General features: G+C 39.8%; 1 protein-coding gene across 1 annotated transcript; it reads left to right on the top strand.

Moving 5' to 3' along the window:
• Nucleotides 1-9,639: 9,639 nt before the first annotated feature.
• On the top strand, nucleotides 9,640-26,459 carry satb1a (SATB homeobox 1a). The gene is made up of 10 exons (XM_088010159.1): nucleotides 9,640-10,271; nucleotides 10,405-10,581; nucleotides 10,692-10,818; nucleotides 14,070-14,193; nucleotides 15,360-15,471; nucleotides 15,807-16,345; nucleotides 18,669-18,866; nucleotides 19,667-19,822; nucleotides 22,510-22,710; nucleotides 23,523-26,459. The coding sequence occupies exons 1-10, from the start codon at nucleotides 10,031-10,033 to the stop codon at nucleotides 24,408-24,410; spliced, it is 2,763 nt and encodes a 920-aa protein (XP_087866285.1). The 5' UTR covers nucleotides 9,640-10,030; the 3' UTR covers nucleotides 24,411-26,459.

Raw genomic sequence — 26,459 nt, 5'->3', positions numbered from 1 at the left:
CATCTCAATCTCACTCAAACATCTTCGTGATCAATTTGACTGTAGACTCAGAAAACTGTTCCCAGCAGCAGTGAAAATTGATCTCCGCTCAGATTATCTTGTTCCTGTTCTCTCATACAGGAACAACCCTGAATGAATGGACAATCTGTTCCAGGTCATTTCATTTATCCTGAAATGTTTTTTTTTGTTTTTTTTTAAGGAGATAATCTTAAATCCAATTACAGACTCTTAGCCTTCTGAAGCCTTTTGAATAAAGATGTTAGAAAGCTCTTTAGATCTTGGTTTGATAATAATAAATGTTACTAGCAGGGAGAGCAGCATCTCCCAGAATAGATTTTAATCCCATGTAGAAATCCTGACATAAAAACCAAACGGTTAGAATCACTGAAGACATAGAAACACATTTATATCTATGTTATTGCCATTCATACATTTAGATGTTTATTTATAAAAATGGCTGTGGAAAAATAAAGTAATTTATGTGTCTGTGAGTTTTAGTAATTTTGGCTATTTATGTAAATTTGAAGTGTTAGGCCATTTAAATGAGCTAATTCTTTTAATTGTTCACATGATATGCAGAATTGTTTAAGGCATAAATATTTCACATGGGTTTTACGTGTGTGGTTGTGACCTTGGCCACGTTTCACTTTGCACTTTGTTTTCCAAAGAAGGACACTCAATTAACCTTATTGCTCTTGCAAAATCTCCAGGTTCATTATTGCTGGCGTTTATATTTTGGAGCACTTACTATGGATATTAAAATAATTGCAAATCTTTGGTTTCCTTTAATATTTCTTGCCGTAACACACAATGCTTGCAAAAGCACTGATAACCCTTGACTTGACCTCCCTTACAACCTTGAATGTTGTATTTTATTGTAATTCATGATAGAGCTGATCAAAGTAATGTACTGTCGTGAAGAAAAAGAAAAATAATTGTTCAAAATGTTACTAATAAAATTGAAATGTATGGTGTACTACCAAAAGTCATAGTTATGAGTTTGATAGGATATCTCTGCCGAATCAAACAAACTGAATAAAAGATTCAGCAAATATCAAGAAGCGTCATGGCTTCGCACTCCAAACCATTCACATATGCTTCGGAAATGGGACACAACCCACCTCCATTCTAGATCAGCAACACCAAATGCTATCAGTCAGGCTCCGTGACTCCTACTCAAATCCTCCACAAGACAAAGAGGCTGTAGCTGCGGTGATGTCAAAGTTTAGTCATCAGGTGCTCCGAGGCTCACCGCAGCAAAGCAAACATCTGCTGAGCGACTTCAGACGAGCTCACAAACATTCAAACAAACCCATTCGGGACGCGCAGTGAGAAATCTGTGACTCACGTCCCTGAGGCGAGGCACCGAGAAGTAGCTAAGCACCACCGAGTTACTTCCATGAACGTGGCGGCTAATAAGATTAAAACTGACAGCCAAACAGACAGGGATGTTTCACCTGACTAAATAAATAGCTAATGCATCATTTAATCCTGATCACTGTTCCAAAACGCTTCATCTGTACATGTGTGCCATTATTAGGTTCAGACTGAAGGGAAAGTTGAGTCAAAGTTAGTTTCCGTGGCCTAGACAGAAACTTTATGAAAGCTCCATGAGTGTAGTGATTGGAGTGTGCTTGCTCCAATCCGCCTCTGGTGTTCCTTCGGTTTTCAGCCAAAGTATATTTGAGGCTCCATGTAAAGTCTTTGCTGTAGAGGCATTCAGCTAGAATCAATTTTATGATTTCTTTTTACCTACTTTTTCTACCTGGACAACGCCTGCGTTCAGCGGTTTTTCCAAAGAAAGTAAACTTTCTGAAATCACATGTTCAACGTTCCAGTTTCAAACCATTTGGGGTGATTTCACTGTTCATGCTCTTTCGTCACCATAATCTGTTACAGATTATGGTGACCAAGTAATCATGTTACATAAACAACTGTTTGACAAGACATGGTGAGGAAAATGAATAATTTTATTGTTTGCAGGAAGAATGATTTGAGTGAGTCACTTGTTGCTTAGAGGTCACATAACTTCAACAAACTGGAAAATGTTTGATGCTTAGGGTTAGCGTCAAACATTTTTTGTTCTTTCAGGTGGTGTGAAGGCAGAGCTTTTTATTACCGTACTTTCACCTCAGGCCTGTGTGTGTATTTTATATATATATATATATATATATATATATATATATATATATATATATATATATATATATATATATATATATATATATATATATATATATATATATATATATATATATATATATATATATATATATATATATGTTGGTAATGGCGAACCAACCGGACATTGTGGTGGTGGATAAAGAACAGAGGAAAGCCGTTGTGGTGGATGTAGCAATACCAAGTGACCACAACATCAGGAAAAAGGAGCATGAGAAACTGGAGAAATACCAGGGCCTCAGAGAGGAACTGGAGAAGGCCTGGAAGGTGAAGACCACAGTGGTGCCTGTGGTCATAGGGGCCCTCGGGGCAGTCACCCCCAAACTGGAGCAGTGGCTAAAACAGATCCCAGGAACAACATCAGACATCTCAGTCCAGAAATGTGCAGTTCTAGGCACAGCCAAGATACTGCGCAGAACCCTCAAGCTCCCAGGCCTCTGGTAGAGGACCCGAGCTCAGAGGATGAAAGAGACCACCCACGGAGGGTGAGAAGGGAATTTTTTATATATATATATATATATATATATATATATATATATATATATATATATATATATATATATATATATATATATATATATATATATATATATATATATATATATATATATATATATATTGGAGAGGCGACATTTTCAATGAGTCAACACATACATCCACATGCCAGCTTCGTACTTGCATGTACTTTGCTCCGCAGTCCGGGTGCGAACATACTTGTGATCGAATGAGAGTATAAAGTCAAAACGCGGAATGCAGAGAGCTGGGTAAATCCGCCCCCCACACCTCCTCTAACGTGCCAACACGATCCCTCCACCCATCTAACAGCAGCAGGCTCACTAACCATATCATGAGTTTATAATAACCACATCACATCCGAGGCGAATGAGGCGGAATGAAAATCTAACCTAATTTAGGGGGGGGGGAGATACACGGCTGTGTAAGTAGTAGGGTGTCCCCCGAGACAGGGCTCCAATCGAGGGAGCTGTGTGCTGCGCTGGTAGCATGCTCTGCGAGCGTGTAATGGTCTTAATTATCATTTAGCATGCCAGCCTCATCAGCGCTGTATCGAGCCAGCGATAAAATAGCAAAAGCTGAGGTTGACGGGGAGGGAGTGCAATTCGATCCCATAAAGATCGGTGGTGGTGACAGAGGTAGACGCAGAGCAGCGGAAGATAACTTTAGAACGAGCCGAACTTCGACGGCAGCGTACCTGGAGGTGCACGTGGGAAGATGCAGACCCAAACACACACACGCACACACACACACGTTGGCAGGGCTGCTGACTGACATCTCTCTCACTGAATTAGTCACGATGAGTGATGTGTAACCAGCCGTGACTCGTTCTGGCTGGGGAGATAGTCTAATTCACTTTGTTTAATTAGTCAAAAGTAGTTGAGCATTGGCTGCTCCCTCTCCCCAACCCCCTTTATGTTGCTCAGCATCTACCCATCTGTGGCGAAAACAAACCTGCAATCACACCTGCTGGAGTTTCAGGGGGTCTGGGGTGGGGGTGGGGGGGCAAACAAAAGGAGCTCTTAGTGCCTCGAGTTCTTTTCCACCCGACACGCTCGCTACATTTGGCCTTTGGATACCTTCACAAGGAATCCTTTGGACCACATTTGAGAGGGAAAGAGTGCATCTCAACAATGTGGGGACTCCTGCTGATGCATGGCTGAAGTCTATTGGTTCTGCAAACAGGAAGAAGAAGATTTTTTTTCTGTCATTTTTAGTACATCCTTAAGAGGTACCGATGATTTACGTTTTGTTGTTGTTGTTTTTTTTTTTTATCTTTGACTTGGTCCTAAAATTTGTCAGCACATCTCAGTGAGTATATTTCTACAATTCGATGCTCTACATTTAACGAGAAATACAATACTTTATCAGAAAACATATCAAACATTTGGATACTTTTTGGATTTTAAATCCTGTATTACGGTTTTTTTTTTTTGCCACAAATTTGAATAAACATTGAGCATTAAAGGCCTACATACGTCATAGTCAGATCTATTCTGCGCTGTGTTTTGATAACAGTAACTAAGAAAATGTCAAGAGAAACAGAAAAAAATATTTAGTGATTTAATAATTATAGCTTTGGAGCAATTGCACATGTTAATATTTTTGCGGAGATTTTGTGTCTGACCTTTCAGTAGATGTCAGATCTGACATTTTATGTTTTCATATCTGACATTTTATGGGTTTTTTAATCTCTCTGATATGTATTCTATGACCTTTTTGTTTGTGTCTGTGAGCATGGTGTGCCGATGTTTGTACATAGGTTGAATGTGAAAGGGGAGTAGAAGTCCTGGAGCATGACACAAGCAGTAAAAAGTAAATAAATAAATAATGTCAATTGCGACCAGAAAAAAAATCAGTCTGACGTTTCCACGCCTAGTGAGTGAGTAACGGGCGCCCCCTTGTGTTGGGAACCGTGTAACACTAAAGAAAATGTGGGCACACTAGCAGATGGCTAATAAAGTTAAGGGGGTATCTGATGCGCAGCTTCCAATTCAGAGCTAAGGTAATGAGCTCTTCCTAGGATTTTATGTTGACTAATGCGTTTTGAGCATTTATAGTTTCAAATCCAAAATTCCCTGACAGGTTAGAGAGATGTTACATTGTTCTAAATTGAACAAACGCTTGTTATGAAACACAGTTTGGGTTGATGTGAAAACAGAAAGGGAAGAATTTCCATTGCTCTCCTGGCATGACACAATCAGCTTGTGTATGTGTAGATTTTTTTCAGGTTGCATGAGAACTGAAGGGTTCTTGTTTCATATTTAAAGGACCTACTTGGGCTCTAAATATAACCCATTCAGACACCTTGTGAGTCCTAGTTGAGTCTGGTATGTGTAGGTAATGAGAAAATGTGTTTAAATAACACAACAAATCCTGGACCCATATGGGTTCCACTTATCGAGAGATGATCTGCATCAAACCTGTATTGTTAAGTTAACACAGGCCTATTATGTCCTTGTTTGTAATAGTGAAACATTTTACTCTATTGTTGAAAGAGAAGATGCCAAAGTATTTATAAAACCTTTGTGTTAAAAATATCTTCAGGTATCTATAGATGTTGCCTCATAAAATGCTGGTTTATTGGTTGAGTGCACCATACAAATGAATTTTGGAGGAATATTAGCCATTAGAAGCATATCAATTTTAATCAAGCTTATTGGTTTGGTCTGGGAAATGAATGAGACCCCCCGATTAGAGATGATCTTCTGGGGAATGGCACGGAGCACTGAGCACATGATGGATTAGGGAATTGGCAGATAGTGCAGCAGGGGGTTGTTTGTCGAGGTAAATGAGTTCACAAGCCTTGGAAAATCTGTCTCTAGTGGCTGGGATTATGTTTTGTCCCTTGGATGGTAGAAAGCCAAAATGGCTACTATGGGATGTGAGACTAAAGGATGGCTGGCAAAGCTAAAGGTTGATGTTTTTTTGTTTATTTTTTTGTCGTATTTACTTTTGTCCACAATCTATACAAGGCAGGAGAAACTCTTTAGCATATTTCAAGTAAAGTCAACAGTGGAGTGAGAAAAGACCTTGGATGCATAGTCAAGTGCAGGACTTGTGAACAGATGGGAGCACTAACATAAAGTCAATTGAAAAGGCCATTATAAGGTTTGGGTCAAGACAGAGCTTGGCTGATATGGCCCCTAACGTCCCAAGAGAAAACACCAGGATAGTAAGTAACGGTAAAGTTAAATGTAGGTGACCAATGTGACAGACAAGGGTTAAAACTCTTAGCTGACATTAATTATGATAAATTCTTGTGGTCGGTGCAGTTTGCTATAAAAAGTGCAGTTTCATCACGCCGAGTTCCCAATGTTGAAGGGACAATTTCACTGCAAGCAGTTCTCTTTTCCGACAACGTAGATTCTCTCTGGGAGCATCAAACTGCAATAAAGTAAAACATGTTGTACCTTAGGATAAGAAATCTCCCAACCAGAAGCACCAGTTTCAAACCAGGATCTAACTGGATCCAAACTGGTATCTCAGAAAGTAATATGGGTTTTTGAAATGTTGGGTCACCTCCATGTAACCAAGACAAGGGGCTTTTTTGATTGAGCTGCGGTTGGAAGTTTTGCAGATAGTCACATATATATATATATATATATATATATATATATATATATATATATATATATATATATATATATATAATTCCCTTCTCACCCTCCGCGGGTGGTCTCTTTCATCCTCTGAGCTCGGGTCCTCTACCAGAGGCCTGGGAGCTTGAGGGTTCTGCGCAGTATCTTGGCTGTGCCTATATATATAATCCAACAGTAGTTTATGCGTATTTTAGTAATGAGCTCTAAGCCTTTGGGGTTGGAAGGCAACATTACTCAATACTACTCCCAATCAGAAGAAAAATGTTGGTGACAAAAACAAAAACAACTTCCACATTTAAGTCTGCCAGATTACGATTTAATAAGCTTTTAAAAGTTAAGTAAAAAAAAAAAAAATCCACCTTGCCCTGCTGCGGTTTGTTACCGTGGAGGGTTCCAACACCCTAAAGACAATGAGTAGAGCGTGAACAGCATGCTGCAGAAAATAATAAATAGATTTATGCGCAAATGTCACATTTAATACAGTTACGGCGCGCGCGCGTGAATTCATTATTACACCATATGTTAATGCAGCTGCTTCTGTGTAATTCCGAGTGTGAGTGTGTGCGTGTGTGTGTGTGTGTGTGTGTGTGTGTGTGTGTGTGTGTGTGTGTGTGTGTGTGTGTGTGTGTGTGTGTGTTGAAGTGGGGTGGGGGCAGTGGGTCTCTTCCTCTCTTTCTTTCTCCGCGTATTCGCGCTTTGAAGTAAACCAACAACTACTGTCCTGGAGTCAGCGGGTGTGGAGCCTTGAGCGTGGTAGGTCGGTAGGCAGGTAGGTCAGCGGAACCTTGCAGTGCATTGTTCCCTTTTCTGCAGCCTGATGCAGGGACATAGAGCAAGTCCCGGTGATCTGGATGGGTGACGGGAGGTCGTTCTGAACTTGTACCGAACCCGATTTACCGTTCAACCGAGGAGCAAAGCAGCACCGGGGGGAAACATTCGATGTTAAACCGGGGAATATTCGATTCAAAAGAAAGAAAAGGGGACCCACGAGGAGGAGAGTGCACCGGGGAGACGCGAGTCTGCTCCTCAGCTGAAGATCGGTGGAAGCGACCGAAACACATGGACGGAGATTATTTCTGCGGGAGCGGGTTGTTGATGAGCGATCGCACCTCGGGTCGTGCACAAACAGGTTGGTTTGACTTCGATCAAACTTCATCTGACGCCAACAATCGGAGCTCGTCGAGATGCGAAATGTTGAACTCAATTTGCTGTCGGGTTGTGCACAGCGACGCGCCTGGTGGCGACGCCTGGGTGTATTACTGGAAACTTAGCCGGACTTTAGTCAGATGTAGGGCTTTTCTAAAAACCCTACATCCGAATGAAGGTCATAACCTTCAGTATAAAGGACGTGTTCCGGAAAAAAAAAAGATAGTTAGACGTGTCTATAATATAAGATAAATGAATCCAAATTTACTATTCATTTAATGCATTACTTGGTTGACGATCTTTAAACTCTCAATGTTGCAGAGAAACCCTATGAATTCAAATCAGTAATTCTATAGTTTGTCTTTTCCCCCAAAATCATTTCTTACTTCCCAGTTTATTTTGCATTTATCATAGAAAAAGTACTAGGTATTTAATGTCTATGGTTGAAAGTATTTGTATTCTAAAATACAAATCGTTTTCAAATAAAAAAATAAAATAATTCAAGAAGGGAACATCAACATCAAAAACACAGTCAAATTAAATATGATCAGAGACACACAAGCTATGTGTTTGTATGGGAAGAATTCCCACTCAGCTACAGCAAACATTTGGAAGAAGCTGCTCTGGTCATAGCAGACCAATGTTGAGCTTCTGGACTATTTGCAAAAATACTAAATATGGGGAAAAGCTAACACCGTACATAACCCTGAACACCACCACAGTAAAACAAGGTGGCGGCAGCTTCTTGCGCTCGGAATGCGTTTCATCTGCAGGGATGAGGGATGCTGGTCAGAGTTGATGGGAAGATGGATGAAGGTAAACACATGTAAGGCGATGAAATGTGGGGGGCTGCAACAGACTTGAAATGGTGACGACACAGGAAAACAGTCCTAAATATTCAGCTTTACTATAGAGCACGTTCATGGCCTAGAGTAGTCCAGCCAAAGTCCAGATGTAAATCCAGGTGAGAATTATTTGCTAAACCTGACAGCTGATATTTAGATGATGTCCTTTTCGGTCTCACCAAGTTTGGCCCATTCTACAAAGGAGACTGGGCACAAATTTTGCTCTCCAGGTGTTTTGAGTCTAATAGAAAAGATAAAAGATTTGTATAACCTACCTTGATCACCTTAGCACAATGTTTGGTATCGGTTCGGTTCCAAATCCTGGTTTCATCACTGCCCGTTTTTACTTTCCCTGTTTAGATTTAAATTGGTATGAGAACTTAAAATCACTTCCTTTATCCTTCTAAGAGATGAAGCATAAACAATTTTAATTGGGGCAGTTTGATCTCTTGATTCTTAAACCTGCCTTTAAGAATCACTGTGTAGAGTGAAGTTTGTGTGTTCAGATGCTGGCTGTTTTATGTTGGTCGTGTGTGCTTCTTTTGTTTAGGTAATCAGTCAATAGGTACATTTTTATTAGTAATACAGAAATATTCCAATTTTGAGAATTAGCTCTCGTTGATTATTCCATTCTCATCTAAGTTGTTTGATAGATTTTAAGCAAGTTTTTTTATCCTGACTTCCTGATTTTGTTTTTCTTCTCTATAAGTTTCTCAGTGGGAAGGAAACAGTTCCACCCCTAAGATGTGGTTTTATGAGGCTCATTGATTTTTACATTAAAACAATTAAACAGAGTATATCCTTGCTACAAGACTCTGGTCATCTTTACACTAGCTTGAAATACTGCTGTACGTAACGCAGTGGACAGCTGACTCCAGAGCTGAAATCGTATTACACATGAAGGCAGCCATATATAAACTCTGGGCTGAGCTCACTCCTGGCAGACAGAGAAATGGACAACAGGGAAATCTTGTTCTTTGGGCAGATTAGTCCACTTTATTGAGGTATTTTATCTGTGCCAGTGGGTGCCTGCTGCTATGCCCCATTATTGTAAAAGTCAAACGTATTCCATGCTACTTGCAGCTAAAGCATGGAGTCAAACATAAGGAGAGCAAGAACAAACCTATTGTACAGCTGAGTATGAACTTCTTTCCAAGGCTTTTCCGTCTGTACGTCTGGATGTGTCTCTCTGTTTCAGGATGCATTTGCAAGCTGTAGTCAACCTTTCTTGAAGCTGCTTTTGGTGCAATTGCTTCTTCCTCTCAGAGTGGCCTTTTAGCCCATGTTGGTTCAGAACAGCTGACTGTAAATTACTCAACTCTCTTGCCAGCTTCACTCAGCAGCAGCTCCACAAGATTTGAAGCTCCTTATATGTACAGAACACTTTCATCTCTGGAGCACAAAACACATCTTTTTTCCTGAAGAAAAGTTGTTTTTTGTAATTCGCATTTAGCTACACATTTCTCTTCCAGGTACGGCAGCATAACTGATTCGTTTTGATTGTCCTATGATTGAGATGTGTGTTCGTGTGTGTTTTTAAACATCACCACAGATGCAATTTCATTTTACTCAGTACTTACTTAATTACAGTGTACTGTACTTACTAATCGGCAGCTTCCAAAGTATATTGTATATCACCTCATGACAATGCGTGTAATCTTGAATCAACATAAAAAATAAAAAAAAATTCTGAAGAATACACAGGTTTTTGAGCACCAAGAATGCTGAATTACATTCATTCTGATGTTCAAACATCTCTGTCTCAGAAGTGTGAAACCACAGATGGATCCACTGTGTGATGGAATCAAGAAAACCGAGTCCAGTGATCTGGCTGCAAACTCTCGGCCCCCTCCAGCTAAGATGGCTCGGCTGGAGCAACACAACGCGGGACCCTCGACCCCAGAAAGGACGAGGCAAGGGAGTCCTTTGCCTGACAGTCCCTGCCCGACCCAGAAACCCACCACAGCAAGTTGGCACTCCAAAGGTACCTGGTCACAATGACGAAAACTGTCCAAAACTTTTTATGTCGTTTTATGTCAATAAAACAGTCCATACTGTTTTATGGACAGTAATCATAAAAACTTCTTACAGCACGTACTGTGTGTCTGGTACCCCAGGAACCCTGCTGCCCGTGTTCTGTGTGGTGGAGCATCAGGAAAGTTCTGTGGAAGCAGAGAGGAGAGACGAGCACGCTGAGTTCGTGTTGATCAAACGGGATCTGCTGTTTAATCAGCTGACAGAAATGGCCCTGCTGGCGCTGGGGTACTCCCACAGCTCTGTGGCGCAGGCTAAAGGTAAGCAGTACACACAGACACGCGCACAGAGAGCACAAGCACATTCGTACAATTTTAATTTTCTTTCTTTTCTTTTCTTCTTTTTTGTTGCCGCGTGTATGAGTGTGTAGGTCTGATCCAAGTCGGCAGGTGGAACCCAGTGCCTCTGTCGTCTGTGACTAACACTCCTTATGCGACAGTGGCTGATATGCTGCATGATGTTCACCATGTTGTTACGCTGAAGATCCAGCTTAACAGGTAGATAATGAAGTTACATTATTCTTCTATGAGCTATTTTTATCTGCAGCCATGGACAGACTTAATGAACGTACTTTCACTCGCCCTTTATGCACTTACTCCTTGCCCCTTCCTTTGAAGTCACTAGCAGTAAAAGAAAAAATAAATAAATAAATCATCCAGTTTTAACAAGCAGAAGCCATCATCAAACGTTGCGGATTCCTTTAAATCAATTGGAAATGTGAAAGTCATGTTTTACACAGATTTCATACGCACGGCGTCAGAATCAACGCCATTCGCTAGGTTTGCTCTAGTCTTGTATGAGTTCTGGACGGAGCGAAGGTCAGCCCTGATGATCAGGCTCTCTTGCAGACCTGATTTGTTCATTCAGTCCTGTTTTGTGACTGACCCGAACCGCACAGTGACGGGTGTGGACAGGACCTGCTGAATAAAGCCAGTTTAGAGCAGAAAACAAACATACTGTTGCAAATAAGTGGCAAAGGCAATTATTAACAAAGTCAGCAATTTTAATCATCATTACCAAGTCGGGGCGCTGCCTGATTGTCGGGGAATAATAAGCCAAATACCTTTCAGTCTTTCAGTTTTTGTTCTACGAGTATCTGCCTGGTGAGGTGTGGCACTATAGAACAATAGATGAAGAATTACTTTCAGCGGTGATGTTCTGAAACAGTAAGCCCTGCACATATCTACAGTACAAAGACAGACACCTTCTCTTCAAATATGTAAGAAGATAACAAAATGTTAACTCATTCATCACTCTGCCTAATCTAGTAATTCCTAACTAAACTAAAGTAAAAATGAAGGGTAATAAACTTCCAAAAGTAAAACAGCAAAGGGAAGAAAAGAGACAACAAACAGTTTAGCTTTTATCCATTAGCAACTGAAATAATTGGCACAACAGCTTATTTTTAGTAAGAAAGCAGGAAAAACTACAAATTAAATGGAAATAAAACGAACTTTACCAAACTATTAGTGCGTAAACCACTAATTTCACTAACGTTTGAATTAACGTCAGCTTCGGCTTGCTCTAGGCCTGCTCTGGCACGACCCTATTCAAGTGTCAATACTGCAAAAACCTGATGAAATATTAACATTTATCATCAACAGCAGAGTCAACAAAATAGTTGCGTTTGTGTATTTTGCCATGCTACGGCAGGCTAAAGATTCCCAGCAACCCATGGGGGAGTCGCAACCCAAGTCAACAATTCTCTCTAGATATTTATGGGGCCGAACCATTTTCATGCTCGAGCCGTCGTACTCAGCCAAACACAGCCAAACACAGCCCTGCATTTCTAATCTGTACTCAGGCGCCAAACAGAGCTGGAATCAGAAGGTCAGAGGACAGATGTTGGATAAAAAAGAAAAAAAACAAAAAAAAAACATAAAGACACAACTGATATTATGCTCATGAAATATCCGGTTGTGAGAACCCATAAAATGTCAGGCATTACCATCTCCAAAAGAGCCAGATGCTGAATCCCAGAAAATGTAATTATTTACTAGTGTGTCCAAGACAGCCTGGGAGGCGTAATTCACCAGCTACGCTTTCGGCTTCCATTTACACATACCTTTCCAATAATCAGGGTGGAGGTTGTTTGGTTTTTGTACCTTTTTACTCTTTCTTCAGACTCTCCAACATTGATTTCCAAGTGGAAAGTGATAGTTTTGTCTGTGTGCTGACTTTTAAAAGTACTGATTTTAGCAGCCGTTCCTGCCCCCTGTGTATCTCCTTGAACTCCTGAATAGGCTTTGTGTCACTACACTGTATCCCCTGCTGCCAGTGTGCCTTTTTTTTTTTTTTTTTTTTTTTTACTTTTTTTTGTTTGTTTTTTTTACTTCAACTCCAACCTTTCTGTGAAAGGCCAGTTTCCTTAGCAATGACCTTTTATGGTTTACCCTCCTTGTGTAACATGTGTCAGTGACTGCTGGACAACTATTAAGTCAGCAGGCTTCTCCATGGTTGTGTTTGGCTATATGGCATGACATCTCTGCATAAATATCCCTTTTATTATTATTATTATTATTATTATTATTATTATTATTATTATTATTATTATTATTATTACTATTTTATTTTATTTTTTTATTTTATTGCTTCGAATAATATTTTTATTTTCTGAGAAATCGAATTTCATTATTTCATTAGTTCTAAGCCATCATTATTTTAATACAAATAAACACTAGAAATATGTTGCTGTATGTGTAATGAATATGTATGAGCTTCACTTTTTGGATTGAATTACTGAAGCGAGCAAATTAACATTTGATGAAATACAGATTTATTGAGATGCTCTTTTAGTCAAAGACTACATAAAACTTGGCATTAGAGTCGCTGTTGAACTTATAAAAAACATTAAGTGAGAATTAAGAAGCATTTCCCTCTGTTCTTAGAGCTTGCTAACAATAGTACAGTTATAAAACAGCAATGGCAATACACAAACTGTACAAATATGTCATATATTTTTCTGTGAATACTTAAATTAATGTTTGGTGGCTGTTTAATATTAGGGTATATTACCAAGAAAGAGAAAAATAAATGAAGACTATGTTGACAGACAAACAATAGTTGATACAGGACATTGTTGGAAAACACTGGAGCAGGGTTTTGTTTGTTTGTTTGTGTTTTTAGCTTTTCCCTACTCCAATTTGGAAAAGACTGATTTGTCTAAGGTGTAAAAAAAGAAAAAAAAGTATCTAATTTGCAGTAAAATACTGCCAGCTGTGGTTGCCAATAAAATCTTTAGAGTCCTGAACTAAAGAACTGAAGGAAAGTGACAAAAATAAGATATGAATACAAAGGGAACTAAGCAAGAGACAAAATGAGAATCTTAGCAAATGCACAAAGAACAAAACACAAGAGTTATGCAACACCCTTGAAATTTTCTAGCGCCAACTACTGTTAGCATAGGAAGTGGACATCAACAGGTTTTGCTCAGTTTATATAACCAAACCATCAGAAAGAGCAGATGCAGACTTTGATGATGCTCCTCACGTAGCAGTGTTATTGGACATTAAAGTAAGCTTGTCTCAGAGATGGTCAACTTTCTTTGTTGAAATTTTTAATCAGTGATTCTTCTAGAATCAAACTGAACAATGTGTTTCTTTTTTTAAGTGTTTGTCTTCACAGTTTTTAAGGGTTAATTCCAAACCCTTGATTTTTTTTCTTTCTGCCTGCCTACAGTACAAACTGCCTACAGTACACTAAGAACATTTTAGTGTTTTTCTTCTTTTCCTTGCTTTTTTTTTTTAAGTTGTCCCAAACTGGAAGACCTGCCACCAGAGCAGTGGAGCATCTCCAATGTGAGAAATGCTCTGAAGGAGCTTCTTAAGGACATGAATCAGAGTTCCTTGGCCAAAGAGTGTCCGCTTTCCCAGGTACGACGGACGAAACTCACACCTTAACTAACCACAAATGGTTTAAAACGGCTAAAACAAAAGTCATTTACGCAGCTCTCGGTTTGCTAAATCACAAAAAGACCTCGTATTAAAAACATACACGAGTCACGCGCACAAACCAAACACAAAGAAAAGGACAAACACGAAAGGAATATGCATGTGTTGCCCTTGGCCTTCATGTTTCTGTGTGTTTGCCAGGCTGCGTTCATAAGCTCGTATGTGGTCCAATAAATTTGCAGGAAGTCGAGATGCTGGGGTTGATAAGGTGTGGGGGCAGGGTGCAGGAGAGAGAAACGGATAAAGGAAGATGGCTATCTCTTAAAAAGCCATACCGCCCAGACTGCTGCCTGTCTCTGTCTACTGACTGGAGGCCAGTATGTCTGTCTGTGTAGCCTCACCAAACACCTCATGAGACTATCTGTTCATCATTTGATATCTATTTTTTATAGACTATTTAAAGTGTTTAATGTATTTAATTTAGCACAAACAGCCAAAAAGGAAAAAAATAAAAATAAAGAAATAAAAGGGTCCTTTTGTCATTTAGTGAAAATTCTCATATGCATATTTCTAATTATCATTTTAGTCAATGTTATATTGCCGAAGGGAACAGAGTCCAGTTTTAAAAAATGGCCTCTATTTCAAATTATTTTCTTCTCTGCAGCCTTAAAATCTGATACGAACCATTTCCTCCTCCCCCACATCCTCCTAACCCTCTCACCCCCGTCCCCAACACACACACGCACGTGCGCACGCACGCACACACACTTTCTGATTTGTGAGTGGCAGATTACAATAAAGATCCAAAGATGAAACATGTAATCAGATGTAAAGAGTGCACAGGATAGTCTTCAGGGGGGAAAAAATAAAAAAGTACATCATCTACTAAAAGACAGACATTGTCTCTGATGACCTCTAGTGTTTTGTCTGATTGCGCACACATGCTTGCACACATTCATGCGCGCGCCCAGCTCACGCGCCGACACACACATCTGTCTTTATTATGCTGTTTACCTGGGGGTCTTTTTAATAACACGGATCTGAGTTCATTAATATCAGATGTGTGAGCAGCTGAGGCACTCAGGCCGCCCAAAATGTAATAAATACCTTTTGTTTTCTCCCCCCGCTTCCCCCCCGCTGCGTTTCAGGGAATGATATCATCTGTTGTAAATAGCACTTACTATGCAAATGTCTCGGCTGCCAAGTGTCACGAGTTTGGTCGGTGGTACAAGCACTTCAAAAGGTCCAAATGCCACCAAGGTAAGAGTTTTTCTAAAAATGTGAATTTTAAATCTCGATTTCGTTGTGCTAATGTATTTAGAAAAATGCATTTAAACTTTACCTTTCTTTAATATCACAGTTTTCAATCATTCGTTTAATTTGAATCGGTTCACATTGAACAATTTAAAGTCCGTTTGATTTTAAGGAATCAAATCCTTCTTTCCTTCTGAACGCGTCTTGTCAAAACTCACATGTTGACCAAACAGAGCTTGCAATAGTCATTCTGACATTCATGTTTAGTTTAGTCCCTTTTTTAATGATAACACATAAGCCCATTTGTTTTTTTTTTGTGTTTTTTTTTGTTTTTTCATCAGACGTAGAGTGCTTTTCTGAGCAATCCTCAGATATTCCTCACATCCAGCAGCCGATCCCAAGCAGCCCCGTCGATCAGAACTCCAACCTTCTTTTCCCTCATGGATCAGTCGCCAACATCTGTGGTCGGCCATCGCTCGGTCTTCACCCTCCCGGTTTGGTCCCGCAGCCTCTCAGCTCCCAAATGGTGAACCAGCAGCTGATGATGACCCAGTTTCTCAACCAGCAGTATGCCGTTACCCGCATTCTAGCCGGCCAGGGTCTCTCTTCTTCGCCGCAGCAGTATCTCAACCACCCCCCAGTGGGGAGGCCTCCTGCCAAGGCCTTTTCCAAACCCTCTGATTCTCAAGCATCACAGCAGGCACAGTGCGGTTCTGGAGGGTGTCCAGCAACGATGCCGCAAAATCAAACGGCGGCTGCGATGTCTTCAGTGGCACCGACAGACGTACCGAGTGACATCTACCAGAATGTGCGAGAGGAGCTGAGGAGAGCGGGCATCTCCCAAGCCATCTTTGCCCGAGTGGCCTTTAACAGAACCCAGGTATTGTAAGATGGATGTGTAGAGTGAATGCTGACACGGTTTCCTGTTAAGGGTTTGCGAAAAATAAAATGTTAATACTTGTACTACATTTTTGGAAACGTTAAAATGAAAAGAGGATGGCACAACTTCTGCTGCATCTACAGCAGAGCCATTTTTACAAGAAAACCACAAAAGCTAATAATCTCTCTTTGGCATGACCTGCATCTGGAACAGAAAGCATTTGGAGAAGATGCTCTGGTCAGGTGAGACCAAAAGTAGATTTTTTTGACCAAAATGCAAACCATTGTGTTTCATGGAAAGATTACACTAAACATCAGCCAGACCACGCCATAATAAGAGCGGTGGTATCGTATAGGAGTAAGTATGCTTTTCCTCAGCTTGAACAGGAAAGCTGATCAGAGTTGACGGGAAAACAGGTGCAATAAATATATATAAATACCATAGTTAACTTTTTTTTTTTACCAGTAAAAATGTTGAAAAATATGCGCCCCTGCGTAACATTCAAGTTCCAGGGATAAGGCCACTTTTGCGAGGCTTTGTACTTTTGGCCTGCTGCTGGTGTTCCAGTAATGGTTATGGCATCTCGGTTCGCACGCTGTCCTCGCCTCTGCTGCACTGACCCCCTCCCTCTGCGAATGTGTGATTCTGTGTATGTGTTTGTGCCGACACTCTGCAGCACAAAGCCGGTGCCAGCAGTAAAGCAGCTGCTAGGCCAAGTAATCACAGCCCCTCAGAGAAATGTTGTCTCGCTCCCTACCTCCTGCTCAATCTCGCTGTCCTTCTATTATGCCACCTTTCACTCTGGCAACTGAGATCCCTGCTCTCTTCACTCAGTGTCTCAGACAGAATATATGTCTTTTTTTAATCTATTTTTTTTATGTCCTCTTTGTCACTATGTGTTTGTGTCCAAAGCAACCTGGCCCAAAATCTTTAATTCCTAAACTTACCCTGAAAATGTATTATTATTATTATTATTATTATTATTATTATTACTACTACTACTACTACTAATAATAATAATAATAATAATAATAATAATAAATCTCTGCTGTTATTTGCTGTCCACCCCCATGTTTTTCTGTTTGCCAAGGGTCCTCTCGTGCCAGCCATAAGCATTAGGCATGATGCCAAAACCCTATCTCAAAGTACAAGGCATGTTTGTCATTTGACGATTCGCACAAAGACCCGTTTCTGTTTGCAAGCTGGCGTTAGCTATGAGAGTCTCCAATGACTCTCATAGCTTTCTCAAACGCCCTGTTTGAGAAAGCAGGGCGTTTCATCTCATGCTATTTCTTTTGTCTTATTGGAAAGGCAGGGTTGCTGTTTGTGCACAGACTTTAATACGTACGGCGCTGTTGTTAAACTGCACGATGCGAATTGAAAACGTTCCAGATGTGGTCACTGCAGGAATATGTCAATGGGTTAATGGGGTAGTGTCTCACATTATAAGACAACAAAAGTGCAGGTGAATTCGAAAACAGTTCATATTCGGTTCAAAGTGAATGACTTGGTTTTAGCTTGACGCTCCATTACAAATGATACCGCTACGCCGTTTGGGTAAACCTAAAGTATATGTCTCAAAAGATAAGATAATGAACTAGGGTTGTAATTTAAAAAAAAAAAAAAAATTAGGAAAAGTTATTTTACAAAGTTCAACAAAGTTGATATGTCAAAAAATTATTTATATCCTTTGTGATAATTCATAGGAAAAGCTTAATGGACATTTAAGCGATCAAACAATTTTTATATATACTGAAAAGCTTTCTGTATTTTTACATAGACAGTTCATATTTGAGCTCTAGGACTCTTAAATTAACCTTTCATGGAACTATGACCTATTGTTTTGGTCCAAGTGTGAAGATAAAGCATAACTAACACTAGCATCATTTGCTAACTAGCTTGTAAAGGGCTAACTTTATCCTAAGTGAACAAACTAGTTTACTTAGAATTGCTGGGTCGCATTAATGTTCATTAATGTTCATTAATGCGACCCATTGCCATCAATATTACTACACAGAATAATTTGCCATCTGGCTATTTATTATTTCATCCGGCAAAGGGAATCAGTAAAGTCCGATCAAGCCGAAAAGTTTAAAAACGATTCTCTATGAAGAATGTCCTTCAAGTTCCTTCTTTAGTCTGGCAAGCCGGATCAAAATTTTTGACCCAATGTTTTGGTTGAAATCTTCTGTCCATGTAGGATCTGGATTAAAGAAACTCAATCATTCTTTTAGGTTAGATATCTATTAACGTGTTTGTAGCAAATGATCATAACACACAAAAGAAAAAGAAAAAAAAATGAACCTACATTTATTTTTGCTAGGGTTTACTCTCAGAGATCTTGCGTAAGGAGGAGGATCCGAAACACGCCTCCCAGTCTCTGCTGGTCAACCTGCGGGCCATGAACAGCTTCCTGCAGCTTCCTGAGGCCGAGAGAGAGCGCATGTACCAGGAGGAGAAGGAGAGGAGCATGACCGGTTTCCCACCCAGCTGCAGCAACACGCCCCCAAGATCCACACAGGTCAGCCAGCGCAGAGACCTTTATTTTCCTTTAAAGTGCGTCTTTAGTCACACATTAATATTCTGTGCCCACCTAATCATGTGGTTCCCTCGCTGTGAGGCGACAGTACTAATAACAATTGTACCCTTTTCTTTTTCCAATCCTAATTTGGTAAAAGCCTATCTGACTAACAATCGGTGGGCGGCTGATGGACTGGACATTGAAAGAAAAACAACAAAAAGTCTCTCCTAGAAACAACGATCCAGCCTTACTTTCTGTTGGAGGGATAATAGGCAGATGGAAAACAATAATCAAAGAGAGCGCACCAAGTTGAAGCAGATGGTATCTGTTTGTGGCTTTTTTCAGGAAAAAGATGCACTGAGACCCAGATACACTGACATAGGAGTACCCTCTATATACTGAGGAAAAGAGTGGAGAAAATTAGCAACTGCTGCAGTGGCTTCTTTGTTCCCACAATCCTCCCACAGTCTAAGCCTAAAGCAGCATACCCTCTAAAATATCTCCACGGCGAGCTTAAGTTAATAGTTTAGTGTTATCAAAAACAAATAAAAAAAAAAGATAAGAATCACAACAGCCATTTCCTCACTTGTGCCCACAGATTTCTAGTTTTAATAGTTTTCTTGCCTCTGCTGATGAGAGCACAATCCCACATATTGTGAAAAAAAAAAAAGAAATTGACATAATTGTAGCTCTGCAATTAATAACATTTTATTTGCTCTCATTCCGAGAGTAAATCCGACTCCCTTTTTATGCAGTGTGCATTGAAACCGTTTCCTTCCTTCTTGTCTGTTTCCTGCAAGGCGAGACTGTCACCGGTCACAGCCGACAGAGGGCTCAGGACGGACAGCTGTGTTCTTAACGTCAGCGCCTCCATCTATGACGAGATCCATCATGAGATGAAGAGAGCCAAAGTGTCCCAGGCTCTGTTCGCTAAAGTTTCTGTCTCCAAAAGTCAGGTAGGAGGCTCTCTCTCGCTCCTTGCCAGCGAAAATCCACGGGCTTGTCTAAATCCCGAACTTGTGCGCAGTTTAACCGCTCATTTTCGTTGCTTGATTAAATGTTTAAATTTGGCATTTTTAGATAACTACATGCTCCCATTTAAATCAGAAATAGCTAATGTGTGTGGAGAAAAGCCCAGATAATCATCCAGCAGCTGTGCTCTGCAGAGGACTATCGTCGGTGCATCAGACTGCTATTGTGTCCTAAATTATCGCTTTAATAGTCAACGTGCACGCACTCGCGCTGCCTGCTCATGCACACAGACGTACAGTCAGACCGCACGCGCCAATACACACTTGCGCCGACGCGCACAGATCCGCTAATGCAAACGCACACGCGGGCATGATTCGAGTGTTTATTGTTCTCATTTTTATGGCGGCCCCATAAGCTTGTTATTGCCTTTTGTTTTGAGGATAATTTTCCTTCATAGAAAAGGGGGGATTTGAGCTGTCTCGCTTTCCCTCCTTCTACAGCAGAACCGCATTTCCTTTTTTTCATTTATATTATTTTTCTTCCATTTTTCTTACCTTGTGTCTTAATTTGTTTCTATTTTTTTCTTCCTATCTTTTTCGTTTTCTCTCTTTGTCTTTTTTCTTTCCTTCCTTCTTTCTTTCTAAGGTCATCTTGCGGTCATGCAAGTACAGATATTAAAGACCCCCAATGTTCTATTTCCCTTCTTTTTTTCCCCCCCTCTGCCTCTTATCTTCCTTCACTTTCTCCATATTGTTTGTGCAGTTTGCTCTCTCTTTTCCACTTTCTTTTTTTCCCCGCTTTATCTCCTCTTTTCCTCTCTCTAATTTGCCCAGTTGGTTGGCAGACAGAACCATGCTCAATCTCTCTTTCCTATCTGCACTGTGCATCTGGATGGCTTTCAGTGCTGAAACTGGGTTTCAGCCAGGTGTGTGTATGTGTGTGTGTGTGTGTGTGTGTGTGTGTGTGTGTGTGCGTGTGCGTGCGTGTGTGTGTGTGTGTGTGTGTGTGTGTGTGTGTGTGCGCGCGCGATTAAGCCTGCTTCCAATCATGTTGCCATTCATGAATAAAACTGGGCTTTATGCTCCTCATTTTCCTCAATCTGCCACTCACAAGTTTCTTCTCCTGTGATGCCGAAACAATTAAGGCAGACGAGAGAATTTCAGTGGATTAGTGGCATGGAACCAAGAAATTCACCTTTTTTGCACGTTTTGTAAGTAAGATGACAAGCATTTTTTTTTCAGTTGTTGTGTAAAGAAAATGAGAAACTAGACCTAGAAACAGGAAAAGATTTAGTTGAAGTGCTTTTAAAGCTCTCAAATAATAATCTGAAATGTGTGATGTGCTTTAGTATCCACTCCTTGATTATGGTACCCTTAAATGAATGAAAATCTAGTCGCACTAACAGCCTTCAGTCATCACCTCTTTAATGAGTTATTGATTTGAATGTTCATCGTCACGATGTGGGAATGCTTTTCTTTGGCAGGGACAGGAAGTGTATAGTCTAAGTTGATAAAAAACAAAAAAATAACATAATACAAATACACACCACACTTTTAAGATTTTATTTGTAAAAAAAGCTTCAAAAACCATTGAGCGTTCTCGTTTATCTTCTTGGGTATATTCCCAGCGTCCCCTCTCTCCAGACCTGCAATCTGTGTACAGACGCTATCTGAGCATGCTCACAAATCCAAGCAAACAGGTCACAGGATAAAATGTCAAATAAATGTCAGATATGAAATTCATAAAATGTCAGACCTGAAAACCTATGAAATGTCAGATATGAAATCACCTTAAAGGTTAGGCATTTAGTCTCAAAGATGTCATTATGTACCGATGTACCAAAGAAGTGAATTTAAGACATACATTACTAACTACATTTCCATTATGCCTTGATAGCGCTACTTTGTGCTTGTTACATAAAATTATCAAAAATATGGTGAGGTCTGTGATATTTATGTGACACAGATGTAAGAACATTCAGCAGGTATGAAGACTTTTGGATGCAGGGATGATGCCTCCTGCAAAGCAGTGCAAAAAGCAAAGTCCACAGAGGTGTGGATGAGCGAACTTGGTTTGGAAGAACTTAACCGATCAGCACACAGTCCTGATGTTGACTCTGTGGACGAATTAGAGCAGAGACCGTCGGGGCAGGCCTTCTCATCCAACATCAGTGTCTTACCTCACCAATGTGAGGAAGATTGGTCATATATATATATATATATATATATATATATATATATATATATATATATATATATATATATATATATATATATATATATATATATATATATATATATATATATATATATATATATATATATTTTTTTTTTTTTTTTTTTTTTTTTTTGGGGACATTTTATGCACTCAGACACAAAATGAGTATGCTTATAAACAAACGTTATACATAGAACTAGTTTAACAAGATATAGTCCACCAGTAATTGCAAAAAGTAGTTTATTTACAACGTAATTTACTGTTTATGTTATTCGGCCATATTGGATTTGAGGCTAAACACCTCGGGAAATAACAATAATTGGAAAATTGTAGCTTAAAAGCATGAACAGAAACACCAATAAACATGGTTTAAAAAAAATTGATAAATTATATATTAAGCCGAAAAGAACCGTTGCACATATTTGCATATCAATGTCGTCATGTGGTTTTGGAGGGCTGGCTGTGTGAGCTTCTGCGGTGGAAGGAGGATCCCTGCCCAGAGAACCGAACGCTGTGGGAGAACCTGTGCATGATCCGTCGATTCCTCAGCCTGTCCCAGATCGAGCGAGATGCTATCTATGAGCAGGAGAGCAGCAGCATGACTTCCCAGCACTGCGCCGACAGGCTCACTCTGCTCGGCAATGACAGCACCCTGGTAAGAGGACATCAGTAACGCACACACAGATAGCAGTTCTAAATACTAATCAGTTTAGGCATAAACCTTTCAGTTTCGCTGCTATAAATCTGAAGGTGAAGGTGATTTGTTTTTAATCAAAGCACATGTCCTGATCATTTAATGAATGACTTTATTACAGGAAAATTAAAGTTTTAGTTGTTGTGATAGCTGAATTAAATCTGACTCATCTGTGGATCCACCTTAAGGTAGGTTCCTGACAAGAAATCTCACAATCCAATTGACAGAAGTAGACTTTTGCAAGTAAGAGAGAGGGCAATTATGTTACAAAGCTAAGATGTGGGATGTTGTTGGACTCCTACCAAAGCAGACTAGGTACTGTAATTAAATCAGAGTGCTTTAACAAAATATTAGTTGATTCCAGTCCACTGTGCACACTTCTTTTGTACACACACACACACACACACACACGCACACACACACACACACACACACACACACACACACACACATATATATATATATATATATATATACATATATATACATATATATATGTGTGTGTGTATATATATATATATATATATATATATATATATATATATATATATATATATATATGGTTTTTTAAATTATTTTAACAGTTTTGTTTGTTTTTCAGCTAAATTGTATATATATATCACATAATTTTTACCAAAGTCCCTTGTTTCTTAATTTTTGCATTTGCAACTAGGAGTGTTTAGTCAGATGCAAAAAATTCTGACCACTGCATCTCCACCCATAAACGTATATTCTTCTTCTTTTTTCTTATCACTGTGTATTTGTCTCAACAGCACCAACGCAACTGCATGATGTCTCAGCAACATCATCTTCAACCCCATCACCCACTGCAGCCTGAGCCAGGCCTTGAGCTGTCTCCACCCCAGCCATGCGCTGCATCACCTGCCGAATCCGAGGCCGGGGCCGCCTGGGGGCACTTCAGAGTAAAACTGCACAGCAGACCCAGCTGGGCGGACGAAAGGGAAGACAGTAAGGAATGGGCCGAAGGGGAGAGAGAAAACGCTTATAATCCAGGTGTGGACTGGGGCGTTACTGGAAGAGTGGGGTGCACTGGTAGAGATGGTGATGTGCAGGAAAGGGATGTGACCATACGCCTGGGAAGTCAAGGCGACTTTAGTCACAGCAGCAAGAGTGAAAATGTCAAGAACAACACGTTTGCGACGAGGCCTTCCGTCAAGAGCGAGAACAACGGCAGGGTTGGAGTTTGCTCCGGGACAGATAGTAAAATAATTGTTAAAGAAGAGGTCCCAGGTGACAGGTTGACGGTGTCCAGTGACGCCCTGGGAATCCTGCAGAGCTTCATCCGGGATGTTGGTCTCTACCCGGACGAAGAGGCGGTCCACACCCTCTCTGCCCAGCTGGGCTTGCCCAAAGACACGATCCGCATCTTCTTCAGCAGCCAGGACTTGGAGCAAAGCCAAGACAACAGCCGGAGTCCGGCGCACGGTCACGACAGCCGGCAAGTCCGTTCGAACCCAGACCTCCTCGTGGCAGACTTAACCGCACGGGAACCGGACGTCACTGTGAAGGCAGAAAGGAAAGAGATCGGGTTGGAGAGAATCGGTAGAGACACAACAAGCGAGGTCTCTATTTCACGGGAATCGGATGTTGCCACACAGACACTTCCGCCAATGAAGGAGGAGCAGGAGAGCTACGTCTGAGACATCCAAAACCTGGTTAGAACAAGCAATATTTTCTCTGTGAGCCCCATAACGGATCTAATCGTTATTAGATCCACGAGTTAATAACTCGGCTGGTCTTGCATCTTCTTTCAATGCAGTTGACTGTGTTTTGGCACAAGGTAATAGGCATGTTCTGTTACACGCAGTAGAATATTACTTGGGCTGCATATGGCATAACTTCTGGAAAGTGTACATGTACGTGGGTCTGGACATTCTTTGTTGTTGCAACCACATCTGGATAATATTTTCTCGCAGATGTTTAAACGACAAAAATTTCAGAGTTGATCCCACAGAGGACAAAAAAAACATATAGTAAACATTTATTGTTGACATTTCAAGCATGTTAAAAATGCTCTGCTGTATTTATACATGTTTTTTTTTCTTTCTGTTACAGTATCCAGTGTTATTGGTGCAGTAGTTGGATAAATCCTCGCTAAGAGATGTCAAAAACTAGCTGTGATTTTTTTTTTCCCTGTTCTTGCACTTTCTTTAAGTATTTTAGGACTGTATTGCGCTCTTAGGAACTCTACGTTCAGTCACGTTGAAAGGAAAGAACTGCCTCTTTTAACTCTAAGGCTTTATGCATTAGTGTAATTAAAAATATTCTGGTCCTCGCCTATCAAGTGCCAAAACGTTCACAGTACGACACGCGAATAAGTTGTCATATAAGTATTTATTTGTGGAAATAAGTTAAATAAAGAAACAAATGCAGAAATAGTGCATCAAAGATAGCATTTGGATCTGCTTTGAGGTGATTGGGCTTTAGTTGATTTGCTGTGCAGGTTGTCTCTAGTGCCACAGTGGCTGTTTGAATGATTTCATGAAAGACATTAGCGCAGGAAATATGAAGTAATCAAATAAATACTAAAGAAAACCAGGTTTGATTTTTATTTTTTATTTATATGTGACAGATTTTATGTTCAATTTTTGATTTGCAACATTTAATTGTCGGAACACTGAAATAATAGTACATATATTTTAATATGTCAATAATATGTCAATCACAGCTTTATTTTTTTTTTTATTTACTTATCAGATGTGAAATTCTAACAAATTATTTACTTATCAGCCAGTTGGACTTGAGGTCTTTGATATTCACTACATATTAAAACTAGGACAAACAATACATCAAGTTTTATTAATATTTGTACACCTAAAATTTTCAAAATGAAGAGAAACAAGAACAACCGAAGGGTATTTTTTTAATTTGAAGCGGCTGCAGTGATCACCCTACTGCCATGTTTCCTGAAGTTTAGGGTGTTTTATAGTACACAGGTTGATATTGGCTTGTTTAAAAGGTTTTGTAAACAGAACTACCAACACAAATACCTAATGCCAGCTTTTTAAGTACAGAGGTAGGAGAGCCATCATTTGTGCTTTTTTGAGCTCCTGCCATAGAAAATTTGATCATCAAAAGTGAAGCTGTACAATATCTAAAACCTGGTCCCAATTTGGCAATCAGATAATTAGTTCAGCCCCACCTAAAGATCTAAAAAAGGATGCATGTTTATTAAAATGCTGCTGTGAAGCATGAGATATCTTTTTATGTCAAAATAAATGAAAACCTGGGGCTAATCTGACAGAGAAAGCTCATTTTTTTAGACTTATTTTTAACATATTACCTTATCTAACCCTATTTTTAAAACTATCATTGCTATTTTTTGCCCTTACACTGGAGGTCAACTGTGACTAAGTGTACTGAGGTTTGTAAATGGGTGATGCGTGTATAGTATATCTGTCAAATAAGGTGAACCAATTCAACAAACCTCAAGCTCTTAGTGTTTAAAAGGAGTAAATTGTTGCTAGTTGTCGAGAAATGTAGGGACCAATAATGCCTGTTTGAAAGCGGCACTGCCTTCCTCTGTCTGTCTTTACCTCTTCATTATTTACCATCACAGTGATTTGTAATATGTACTTGAAAGTACTCTTGTGAGCTGGTTTTAATTTGTCTAATTTATTAAAAGTTGATTTTTGTTTTTTTCTCGTAATATGTTTACTGACTGACGCAATAAAATTCAGGTCTACATA

Source organism: Poecilia mexicana, unplaced genomic scaffold (genome assembly GCF_051168715.1).
Source record: "Poecilia mexicana isolate PSO_F unplaced genomic scaffold, ASM5116871v1 scaffold_11, whole genome shotgun sequence".
NCBI classification, from domain to species: Eukaryota; Metazoa; Chordata; class Actinopteri; order Cyprinodontiformes; family Poeciliidae; genus Poecilia; species Poecilia mexicana.
This window is presented reverse-complemented; position numbering and strand designations above follow the sequence as displayed.